The sequence below is a fragment of the Manacus candei genome, unplaced genomic scaffold (assembly GCF_025592945.1).
Source record: "Manacus candei isolate 608988 ecotype Guabito, Panama unplaced genomic scaffold, ASM2559294v1 h1tg000050l, whole genome shotgun sequence".
NCBI classification, from domain to species: Eukaryota; Metazoa; Chordata; class Aves; order Passeriformes; family Pipridae; genus Manacus; species Manacus candei.
Window position 1 is genome coordinate 15,738,853 of NW_026138098.1, and position 12,910 is coordinate 15,751,762.

At 38.9% G+C, this 12,910-nt stretch overlaps 1 protein-coding gene across 9 annotated transcripts in view; it reads left to right on the top strand.

The window, feature by feature from the left end:
• The first annotated feature begins 246 nt into the window (after positions 1–246).
• The window catches only part of KNDC1 (kinase non-catalytic C-lobe domain containing 1), a 64,541-nt gene continuing 51,877 nt past the window's right edge, over positions 247–12,910 (top strand). For all 9 annotated transcript variants that reach the window (XR_007906813.1, XR_007906812.1, XR_007906814.1 and 6 more), the window contains exons 1-3: positions 247–439; positions 4,990–5,188; positions 8,529–8,587. Coding sequence is in view for 1 of the 9 variants with exons in the window: in XM_051800650.1 (XP_051656610.1) it covers positions 338–439; positions 4,990–5,188; positions 8,529–8,587 (360 nt within the window). In the remaining 8 variants the exon portion in view is untranslated. The remainder of the gene's footprint in view (positions 440–4,989; positions 5,189–8,528; positions 8,588–12,910) is intronic.

The following is a 12,910-nucleotide window of genomic DNA, read 5'->3' on the forward strand; positions in this document are numbered from 1 at the left end:
ACGCGGCGCTCCTCGGCCATCCCCCCGTGGCTGCCGGGGCCGCCCGGGGCGCGGCGCGGGCGGGCGGCGCCGCAGTGAGGCCGCGCGGGCGAGGCGGCGGCGGCCGTTGCCATGGCAGCGCTGCCCCGGCCCGCGGCGTGAGCGGCGGCGCGGGAGGGGCGGGGGCGCCCCGCGGTCGGGCCCGGCCCGGGAAGGGGTTAAAGCGGGCGGGCGGCGCCGCGGGGGTCGCGGCCGGGGGCAGCCCGCGGGCGGGTGAGGGGAATGAGCCGCGGCGGGGGCCGAGGGCCGTGCTCCGGGCGCATAGGGAGGCTGCGGAGGTGAAGCCTCGCCCGGCGGGATGGAGGCTCTTGATGCCGCAGAGGACGTGTTTTATGAGGAGGAGGAGGAGGAGGTGAACTGCTACGATTTCGAGCCTCTGCCGACGCTGCTGGAGGATGAGGTGAGTAAGGCAGGTGCGGGGACGGAGCCGCCACCCTTGCGCTCACCTGTGGCGAAGCGGCCTGAAGGTGCGGCCGGACCGGGCCGGGGGAGCGGCCGGGCCGCGGCGGCAGCGCCGTGAGCTCCCCGTGTGCGCCCCGCCGGCTCCTCGCCTGCCCTGCCCGCCGGTCCCAGCGAGTAAGTTGGGCTTGGCCCATCCCCGTGCACCTTCCCCATGCAACAGCAAAGTCACGGTCCTCGAGTGCGGGCTGTCTCGTCACTGCTGTCATAGCCGTGGGCTAATGCTGCAGTTGGCGAGTACGTGTCCTTGTCGCACTCGGTGAAGGGAAATTTACATGGGCTCAGCTGTTTCCAGGAGCTGCCAACCAGTGTTTTGTACAGCCGGATATTGCTGCCCTGTGCAAAAAGGCCTTTGACACTGAGAAATAAAAGAAAAAAAGCCCAAACCCGCCAAACTGTTAAATCTGTTTGTTCAGTTGTTGTGCCCAATAACCTGTAGCTAAACCCAGTGCTTGTCATCACGTTTGTCTGGATTTATTATTGGGTTTGCACTTGCTTTTTATTGCTCTTGCTCATCTTTGTATCTTTCCACATGATGCGTGTTTCTTACTCCCTTGGGAATATTTGGGCAAAATGTTTGTAGTTTTCTTCCTTTTTTTTTTTTAAGTAAAGGTTTGGTGAGCCATATGTGAGCCGCTCATTTCCCACACCAGATCTTGCAAACTTTCTTTTTTGCTATGTCAAGAATCTAAGCTGAATCAGGATTTAAAAGTGAGTTTGAAAATGAAAAGTCCTTTTCAGTTTCCCTAAGTCACCGAATGGCTCAGCAGTTTGGCTCTTCTGCCATCTGTAGTGTTCAGTGCAGTAGGCCCTCTCAGACTGCCTCATGCAAGACATAGAAGGAAGGTGGTTGTGGCCTCACTTTTACCCATTAGCTTAAGTATTTAGAGTATTTCTTCAGAATGGGAGAGAAAGCTCAGGGTCAACTCTTATATATGGGAAAGACCTGGGCCCATTTTCCATAACTGGTCAATATATACTTTCGTTGTGGGTTTCCACCAGTCCCATCTATTTAGTTATTCCGGAAACATAAATAGTTTCAGTATTTTTGTTGAGAGAGTGACAACCTGGTGATTACAGAAGTTAATAAAAAAGGGCTGCTTTGAAGACTACTCAGAGAGCTTACTGAGGCAACCCAGTGTTTTTCTTCAAATGCGATGAATTTAATGAATGGTGTTTGCCACATTTTCTGTGATTCTGGAAGATGGATTTGAAGTTTGTGTGAATTATCATGGCAAAAAGACTTAGGTGCCAGAAAGCTGTCAATGCTGTTGCACTGAAGTCCCAGCTGCTTAGTCATTTAGTGCATTTCTCATCATTGTACCTAGTATAAGGAATGAGATTGGTGTCTGATGCATATGTTTTTTATCAATATGTGAAGCAGAATCTGCCTGAGTTGAACAGTAGGAGTTGCTGAGGATGAAGATATGTTTCAAATTCCTTTCTCTACTAGAACTTTTCTTTGTTTCACACTCCTTAATATTTAATTTAAATTTTTTTGAGAAGTTGTCTGTGGCCAATTAATTTGTTTTCTCTACCTGCTCTCTCTTAATATCTCTGCTTAGTTATATGCTACTGAACTGTTTTATATTTGGTGAAGAAACTATAAGGGAAAAATGAGAACTAAAGTGAATAATTAAGCAATAAGCTTGTCTGACCTGTTCGCTTTTCGTAGTTTTTAAACAGTAGTAAAACTAGACACTTTTATACAAGTGTCTTTTGCTGAAAGAGGCAAAAGAGGCATCAGCATCTCTGATATGTACCACATTCGAGTGAACCAATTTTCAGTGGTCCAAAGTATTGAAGTAGTAGCCTGCCAGAAGATTCAGATTACCAGAACCTCCTGTGTTACAGTCTTAAAAGGATGTTTTTGTCCCACAGCAAAACTTTGGTTTTGTGTTGCTTTGGGGATGTAAACTAGTCAACTGCATGTCTCATGTTTTCAGTGCTTTGTTCTCTACAAAGGCCTTGCTTTGCTGCAATAGCAGCTTTGTGTGATCGTTTGGGAAATACAAACTTTCTGTGAAGTAAATAACTTATTGTCCTGGAGCATTGAAAATAGAAAGGCTTGCTAATGGTAGTCTTTTGTTTTATCTTTTTTTATTGTTTTATCTTCATCCGGCCATCTTCATCTTTATCTCCCATCTTGCTGATGGGAGCCACTGAACATTCATAAGCCTTTTATTCTTTTTTCCTTTTTCTGTACCGAGTAATTTTCTCATCTCTTGTAATGAAGATAAGCTTCTTCTGACATGATATTTACTTGCCAAATAACCACAAGACAAATATGTTTTTGGAGATTTATACTGTAGGTATCACTGCTGATAATTATCTGCACTGAAGTTCAACCTTGAAGTTTGACTCAAAAGAAATTCTATTCAGTCCTTATTGTAACTGGAATTTGATATTGAGTCTGTCTTAAAAGATTGCAGTTTTTATTTTTTTCACACAAACTGTAAATTGAGCCTCTTTGGTCCATATGCACAGATGAAACTCTCATGGTTTGGCATTAGTGATTGGTTGATTAGTGAAACATCCCTTTATTTTGCTGTTGTGGCAAATGCCATTATGTCACCTAGCTAGTTGATTCTAGGAAAAGTAAAAATATTTACTGGCTCATTGCTTTGATGAACTTTTTTTTTTTTACTTTTTTTTGTTGGCCATTGAAGCAGCAGTTTGTCTTTTCTTTCCGAGTCTCTCCTCACCCTACCTGTCAGCTCGGTCACTTTCCAAGCCCGATGGTTTGTAGTGCAGCTCCTGGCAAATGGTTGTGTTTGCGGATAGAGGAACCTCTGTGCTGCTCATCATGCCTAGGAGAGGTTCCTTATGGGGATGTGCAAAACCTCCTTATTCACCCTCACAGCACAGAGAAAATGAGATCTTGTGTCTGAGATCTTTTGCTGTTCAGTATTTTGTAGGACTGAATTTAATGAGACTAGGATCCATGGTTAGTGCTAGAAACCACTGTAGCAATGCTGCCATTAGTAAATCAGTGCATCTCCTGGCTGATAAAAAATAAGAGTATTGAAAAGAGAAGTTAAGTTTCCCAAACAACAGTGAGCATGCTTTATTTCCTACCTCATATTTATTTATTAAGCATTATACTTTAGACTAAAAAGCACAATACATATTTGGACTAAGGTTTGATTCTTGTTTGAAGTATATTGTGAGAGCAGTGCTTAGTTCTCTAAAAGACATGTTAAAAACTGTTAACCCTTCTGTATACAGTAATCCAAATATCATTAATGTTCTCCAGTACTGAAGTACATAAAGAAAGTTATAACTGTATTTTCCAAAGGGTTAAAAGTTTAAAGCTCAGTTTTCTGAGCTGTAAGATACCTCATATTCCCTTTTGCTGATGATGACATACTTTCTTTTTTCTATTTTCTAAGTAATGTGCAGCTACATCTTCCATTCAATATACGTTTAATGTCATTGAGAAGTATAGTCTTTAGTTTAAATTACTTACATATAAATGAGAAAACACTTTGTAAGTAATAGTGGTTATAGCTCTGATGCAGAGTAACTTCTGTAGATTACCTTCTATTTTTGTTACCTTATTTTTTCCATAGAGATGGAATTGATGTTTTGTTCTTTTGGGTCTTTTTTTTTGTCATTCCTTTAAGTTCATGAAAACTTTACTTCTGTAGCTATGAGTGATGTATTAGCTTTGTATTCTAAAAAATGTCCATAGAAAGGCTAGCTGCTTTGAGACAAGCATTGTTTCTGAACATCTTGACCAGTAAAGCCACATTAGAATCGCATTTTTTTGGAACTGGACTCTTCCTAGCCTTACTGTGATAACAGGGTCAATGCAAGTTGACTTACAGTTTAGGACAGTAACTTAGAAATGAAATCCATAACCTCTTTTGATCACTAAGAGCTCTGAGTGTAATGGGGAGGCCTAGGACAACCAAAGTGATTTTAAGTCAAAGTATAAGAACAGTTTTCCTATGGCATATTTGGCTTTTGAATGTTTATTAAATGGTCTACACCACTAAGCTTCATAACTGCATCATTCTTAAGACAGACTAATTAGTGGGTGCTTTTTCCTAGATCACAGGTGATAGGGAGAAGTGCTGTGAAGAGAAGTCTTAAGTAGTTTATGTAAAGGCACCTGGGAGAACTTGAGAGAGGCATAGATGAAACAAAATGTTTTAACATAGTCTCTCCACTTTTACCTCCAAATGGTCTGTTTCACTGACTGTGATGCAATGTTTATGTAACTTTCAGATCTCCCATAGTAAATAACTTAAATAACTTCATATTAGCATACTGTGATATCTTTGTTCAAGTTACCTGTGCTTCTTAAAACACTCTGTGTTATGAGCAAAGATGCACTTGGTATTTCTTGGGGTGTTAATCAGTGTCCTAGAAAGTCTGAGAACTTGCTGGAAACATTACTTGTAGCCAATTGTGTCAAATGTAATCTATGATATACAAAGTAGTGTCATGAAATCCAGGGTAATTTATTAATTCGTGTCTTGGCAGGAGAATGTGTCCCTTGCTGATATTTTGTCACTGCGGGATAGCTGTCTTACTGAGCAAGATATTTGGGCAATTTGCCTGGAGTGTTGCCATTCTCTGAAGAGCATTGCCCATTCTGCAATCTTCCAGACACTCTGCATCACTCCTGACACTTTGGCTTTTAACACCAATGGCAATGTATGCTTCATGGAACAGCTCAGTGGTAAGTATTTGTGTTTCCAGGCTATCTGTTTTTAGAACTATGGAAAGTTATAGTGAGAAACTGCAGTAACATATTGCATTCTATTTTGAAGACAATTAAAATAAATATAAAAACTTATTTGGAGTGGGTGTGTATAGGTCCATATGAAATACATGTTCAGTTTTGATGAACAAGGGCTGTTATGAGTTTGCTTAGAAAATTCTTCTTAGTTATTTTAAGACTTATCTAGCTGATCTTATTTATGTCCATTTCAAACACTGTAGATTATGTATTTGTGTATCTGTGCTCAAGTTTTACCTGTGTAAAACACATCCTTACTCTCTTCCAGATCTTCTAATTTTATAGATATGTTCTATTTCTATAGAAAGCTGATATTCAGTGTATCTTGGTGATTGTGAATGTAAAGAATGGGGCAATTCTAGTGCACATTTGCTGTTAAAAAGGAGAGCTCTCTCTTCAGTAAGGGCCTTTTTTTATTATTATTTTTTAGAGCTTTCCCTTGAATAAAGAATGGTTATTTTTTTTAAGTCATGATTTTTAGTCTCAGCAAATGTGGGAACTGACTGAGAAATTAATTTTAATATTAGAAAGAAGGATGGAGTAGCTGTAAGATCTTCAGGTATTGTAGCAGTGAACAGGGGGATACTTAACTTTAAAAAACTTTCGGTTTTAGCATAGACAAAAAAGCATATTATTGTTGCTGTTCCTTTCTCACATGATCCATTTCAAGATGATGGATCTTGAGCCTATTAATGATTTTACAAAACAACAGAAAAAACCCAAACAGCTCTTATTTGATGGTACTTCTGAAATTGTCAACTCATAACTAGGAGAACCATTTTAGTCTATATACACACTATTCAAGTTTTTATTGTGTTTTCTTTAACCCAATTTATTTTTAAATCCATGTCAGAATAAGTGTTTATTATTTTAGTCAAAATCTACATCACAGTATTTTAAAAAATATTAGATAAAAATGAGGTAAGGCGACATGGCAACAAATGAAGATTTGTTGCCTTCTTTAGAATTAAAGATGGTATTTCAAATAAACATATAACTTAATAAAGTGTAATTATTAAAGATGAAAATGTGTCTTCATAATTGCTGTGATGTTTCTTTTTTGTTAAATTTTTCAAATATATGAAAGTCAACTTTTAGTTTCATATTAATAGGGTAATGTGGAATCAATTTTCTTTATTTTAAGGAGCTTGTTGTACTTCGAAATTAAAAAAAGAAAAAGAAGCTGGCTTTGTACAAGCCAAGGGTATATGAAAGACTTGTTGAAGAGAATAAATCTAGTGAATGAAAAATGCCCCTCATCTAAGATCTTTGCTTGCAGCTGGGAAAGAAAAAATCAATTTCTTTTTAAATGTTTTAGTCTAGTTGAATAGCTGGCAAACAATTGATCCAGGAATTTGCTGTATTCAAGTGCTTAAAATATGGGACAACAAATTCCTATGCAAAGCAAATATACAAAGATTTAGTTCCCTGAAGTCGTGTTCATCTCTAAGGAAGAGACTTTTTATTAGTTCTCTTTAAAAACGTTGCATTTTCCCTAGGAATGCAAAAAGTTATGTTTATATTCTGTTTCTCTGTCACACCACTGTGTCTTTGGCTCTTTCTATTTCTCTCAGATCTTGTTACTATTTGGTTAAAATATAGTTTGTTAGATAGGCACTTGGGGAGGTTGTCCTTTTTACTTCCTTGTAGTTGTTGCCTATGGATTTATTCTTCCAGAAGGAAATTATAACCTCTGGATTTGCTTGCCAGTAAGGGAAAGTGAACAGCCTGTCATCTCTGCTTTAGCAGCAAGTTTTGCTTCCTGCAGGTTCTGTGGAGCTAAAGTGACAAACATTCAATAGGATGTTCTGCCAAGAGGTCTGATATTTTCTTGTCTCTTGAGATCAAACAAATTTCCATTGTAAACATTCTATTAGAAGAATACAGTGAGCTGTACCAGCAATAACAGCTGTATGCTTGTACAGCCTTTAAAGTGTTCTGTGGAAAGAAAGGGAGAAGGTAGCATGGAGATGAAAAGGCGCACAAGTCTGCAGGTGGGGAAGAGGAGGAGACAAAACATCTGTCTGTTAGTTCCCTTCCCCTTTTGCCCACCCCCTCCTCCTGAAATATCAGGAAAAAATGTGGGGGGTGGGTAAGGAATACAAAATTAGTTAGACACCTCTCCTTTTCAGTGGGAAAAAAGGATTGGGAACATCATAAGGAGCTGTAAATCAGTCAGTAGCATCTGGATAGTCAGCTGCGCCATGTAGCTGCAATATATGAATATGTAAAAAAAAAAAAGTCCTCTCTAATAGTCTTTTCCATATAACTGAGTTTAGTGTCTTCTCAGTAAGAGCTTTGCATTTCACTTCTAAAATAGAGGCACAAAAGTTCTATTAAACCTAAAGCTATGATGAGTATGCTATGCCTCTGAGCATACTATTTTTTTCTCCTTGCTGAGAAGGGAAACATAATTTTTGCTTGCAAATGATGTCAGTCATCCACTGAGCTTCTCAAAAGGATGGATTAGGTGAGTCAAATAAGTATGTGAAGAGTAGGTTTTTAGTCGTGCACTTGTTTAATTCCATGGTGTTCTTTACCGGGTTCATTGGTACATGCTGGTGACATCAGTACAGTGTGATACTACATACCTGCTTGGATGCAGCAGCAACATCAGTCTCTCTTAAGAGGTAGAAGGAAGAAAAGAACATCTTCACTCAGAGTTTTCTGCTGCAGTAGGTCAGTTCTCTGCTAAGCTACATGTGCATATGGAATTTGCTGCCTCAACTTTTTTATCGTAAGTAAAACAAACTAAACAGAAAGGTCAGAGTTCTAAGCTGGCCTGTAGATGGAGGGGCAATTAGCTGTTCAGATTGGTTTTGCTGCTTGAACCCTTATCACCCAGGTCTGCAGTGGAAAATAGTGAATGGAAGTGTTCCATTAATCAAATCAGACTTCTGAGCTGCACCAGCTAAGGTGATAACTTGGTCCAGACATAAATGTCTGAAGGCAAGAAGTGGCTAGACATGTTAAGTGTATTTCTTTGTGGGTGTTTAATCTGTTTTGTTTCTTAGTAGGAAAATTATGGTATCTTCTTGCAGAAAGTTTGAAAAGAGCAATTTATTTTACTTGCAGTAGTAGAAACATAGATAACAAGTTCTTTGTATATCAAATATGAGCGAACCAAAATACTGCTATACACTGTTTCTTTTGTATCCGATGTGAGTGTATAATTAAATTTGTATCATCAAATTGGTTTGTGTCTGTTTTTGTGTTTTTTTTTTTTAAACAAGTAAAACTACTAGTTTGTAATCTGACATGTTTTCTTTTGCTTCCAAAGATGATCCAGAGGGTGCCTTTGTTCCACCAGAATTTGATATCACCGGTAACACTTTTGAGGCAAGTTTATAAATTTATCTGTAAAATAGAGAGGGAGTTAATAATTTTAGTACTTCTGGCAGTACCAAATGCTTAGCATTCTTAACATATAATTTTAAGACTTTTAAAGTTGGCGAATAGTAAATAGTGCTGTTTAGATATGTTTTGTGGAAATAAAAATTAAACTTAAAATGCTATATTTCCTGTATAAACATTTGCTCACTAACTGCTAAGATGTGAAACTCTGTTTTGACTGAATAATGTGTTGCCCTAAACCACAGCTGGTCTATATTATGTTCACTGGTATCCTTCACTGGTTACATTTGCTTGTTTGGGGACTAGTCATGAACTTTTATGACTAAATATAAAATTTGTTTGCCATCCTCTTCAATAAAATAGTTCAGGGAAGGGTAATCAGCAATTTTATCTTTGATTTAATGAAGAAACAAATTACTATCTGTTGCTTTGCAATGCACAAATGCTCTACATTGTTAAATTAAATTAGATTTAAATTGTTTATACTAATTCATTAGCCTCCCAAGTCAACCATCTCATTGCATGCTGCAGGAGCACTTGCTTGCTTAATATCCTTTTTCTTAATAAGCTATTTTTTCTGGCATGTATTCTTAGATAATTCAAATGCTTTAACTAGCAACTCATTCAATTCAAGGTATGTAAAAAAAATCCGGTTCTTTATAGTTCAATACAAATACCTTTTGCTTTTCATAGTTATATCCTTCATAGTCACATTTATAGTTCTCTGTATTTTCTTGGGAGTGGACAGGGGGGAGGAGGAAGATAAGTGGACCTTGGAAGTGTTAAGTACTGCATATAAAATGAGAATGATAAGGCAGGAAGGGTAGTATAATAGAATATGAAGTACTGCAGTCTTTGAAGGCTAGAGATGCAACATTTCTCTGTTGCTATGCTTTATTACTGTGTCTATATAGGTCAGCAGAGCTCCAGTGATTTGTGTTTGGTCTCCCTCTCACCCTCATTCTGGTTTGTGGGGAATCTGTTTTTGGGGACAGGGAGCCAGTACAAGTTGGGGATCTTTTGGAGGTGGCCTGCATTGCATGTAAACTTGATAACTGTAGTAGCCTTTATATTCAGATGCAGTTAAGGAAAACAAGACCCAAAGATAAGTATTTTTTGGTTTTTTTTTTCTTTTTGTTGTGCTTCTGAAGCTGGACTTAAGATTCTACATAAATATGTTCTCCATCCCTTATCAAGCTTCCAAGACTTGACACAGAAACACTTAAAAGATTTGTGGAACTATTTGCTCCTTTGGCAAAATTTTATTTCCCCCAATCCTTTTTCCTCCCTTAGGAGTTGCTGAACTGGTATGCATATAGCAAATACTGAAAGAGGTTCAAAGACCAAGGAGATGGCACAAGTAGAAATAGGAATTTGGGAAGGCTGTGGGAAAACTAAGTGACCTGAAGTTTTAGTTCTGTATGATATACAAGGCCATTGTATCCCTCTTGGATAAAACTTATCTGTGCACATATTTTATTTATTTAACTTTATTATTTGTTTAACTCTTTCAGTAGTACTTACCAGCCTGTTAAGCGCCAGTGAATCCCAGTACCAAGCCCAGCACAAACGATTAGACAGTCAGTGAAAGCTGTTTGAGTCAGGAGTGGCTCTGAACATTGACCCTTTTACTCTTTTTGCAAAGGTCAATGAAGATACATAAAAGTCCCACATTTGTGTGGAAGGAAGGCAACATGCTCTGCCTTGTGTGTTGTGAAGTGGGGTAAGGTACTCTGAGTTCTATACATTGCTACTGTTTCTTGATCTAGCGAGGTGGGAAGCCTTGCAATGCAGAGAGAGCAGTGCTGTGAGTGTCCTGTTGCCTCAGCTGTTTTTCACTGACCATCTTAAAGCAATGTACAAGATTGAAAAGTGAGGGCTTTCCCCTGCACTGAGGCAGAGATGTGTTGGTTTGCTCTGGGATTTGTGTGCATTTTGTCAGACAGCAGTGGGATTCAGAGTATTTGTGAAACTTTTTGTTTTACCTCTTACCATTTGTAGAGTTTAGTTGCATTTTTAACTTCTTTAGTACCAGACCAAATTCTGCCGAAGATTCCACGCTGATCTCTGCTTGTTTTTGCTTTTGCAGTTTCCAAGACCTACAGTGGTTTAATCCTTATATACTTGTTACAAGGGTTTTATAATACTGTAATCTTTCCAAGCTGCCTGTTTCCTTCTTGGTGTTAATACTTCAAGTTCTCTTTTCCAAAGGTGTTGATAACTTTTGTCTATACCCTCACCTCATTGTAACCTCCTACTGTGCAATAGCAGAATAGCATTGCTTTCTATACATCTCTCTGAGGAAACCCTGGACCCTTGTGCTTTCTCAGTATTACAAGATTCTTTGTACTATTCCAGTAAGCTGCCCTTTTTATGGGGGCATCAAGTCTTACGTGTTACTGCTTGCTCCTTCCTTGGTAGTGACGTGACTCGGTTGTTCTTTGTCGAAGGAGTGTTTTTGCAGCTGCTTATTGTGCTTTGTTTAGAGCAATGGAAAGTAGTGTTTGTATTGAAACTGTCCAATGTCAATATAAAGAGAAGAACTTAGTTTTGGAATTACTAATTATGTTCAGGATGATCTTTGATAGCTGTTATTCCAATGTCAAAGTTCAGCTGGTTTAAAATAGTTGTGTCAGCCAGAGGTTTTGCTCGATTTGAGTGTGACCTATTTTGTAGCTTCTAATGTGGAAGCATAATGAGGTTTGTATGGCTACTGGATGACTTCTTCCTCTTTAAACTCTTTTTTTAAAAAAATCTATCAATTAAAGCTACAGTTATTTCAACAAGAGATGTTTTGTTTCCTGCTTGGTGAATTACTGATCCAGACCTCTAATGGAATTGTGACTCCAGCCTAATTAGTTACTAAACTTAGCTGGCACTCACAAGCACACAAGGGTAACAGACACAGGAAACAAATTGAAATGCATTACTATCCTGGTGTCTGAAACAACACTATTAAAAATTTCAGTTTCTAGTTGCAATTTCTAATAGCAAGAGGTCGAAAGCTTTGTCCAAATGACAATGCAGAGAACTGAAAAGTAATTGATTTCATGGGGTTTGTTTTAGACTTGCGCCTTGCTCTCCATTTGTAAAGTGGAAATAATAACAGCAACTTCAGTTACTGTTGAGAGCAGAAAGGTGAAAACTAGCCCTTCAGGGAGCTGTCAGCTTCAGTGTCAGATGTCGAATAGACTTTTTAGGAGAAACATGGTTAAGAAGGAATTAGCTGTGAAAGGGGCTTTCGATGCCAACAGTGAAGTGTGGCTGACTTTCCAGCTAGTGACTTTAGTGCTGCTGCAGTTCCAGCCTGTGGGGTTGGAGGAAGGATTGTAGTTTCTGAGAGTCTCAAGGGACCTTGAAATCACTGTGTTGCTGAGTGGTTGGAGTGGCATTGAATAGGGCAGTTCTGTTATGTCCTCCTCTTCCAGGTTTAAGCATTGTCGCAATGTGAGTGTGGAAAGGCACTCAAGCAGGTACTGTTGGTCTCTAGGACAGCATTGAAATAAAACAGAGAATCTCCTGGGTATCTGTTCATGTTAATTTTTTTCCTCCAACTTTGCCGTCTCCTTACAGGCTTCTCCTTACAGACAAGGATGCTACTTGTGTCCTAGTAACTGCACTACTAAGAATTGGTGCTTCAAATAGAGGGAACAGGATGTAAACTTTAGAGTTGTAAACCGTACTGTAACTCCAAAGAAAGGGTGAATTTCTGTACAGTACACTTATTATCGTTTGCACATTTATTCTTCGTGCAGATGCAGGTATGTGATGTGACTGGGCTCAGTAAAAGTTTTCAGATCACTGAAGCTGTCACTTGCCTGCACTGATGGAAAGATTTCACTTTCTGCTTTTCCTCTAAATTGGAAGTTGTGTCTGAATTTGCTATAGCAAGTATTGACCATGCTTTTGTTCTCATTGAATCTTGAGCTAGAAGTCAGTTACAAACAGATGGAGCATAAAGACTAGCCTGTAATTTTGTAATGTTTTACTCATATACTACTTAGAGAGCAGCAAAGAATGTGAATTTTTCTGTTGTAGAAAAACACTTGAGACTGAGATGCAGAAATATGTTTGAGGCTCCTTTTAAAATTTGCCCTGATCGTTTCCTCTAGATAGGAAGAGCTTTAGCGTTTTTCCTGATGAAAATGGTTCGTATTTAATTTTGTTGCCCTGGGCAATACAGTGCTAGACTTGTGAAATTTGACCAACAGGAGGCTCAACAGGAATAGTTAAATATTGGTGAGTTCATTAATAGCCTTACTTCTATCACTACAATACAAGATTGCCTCAGGTTAAAAACATTGGCTA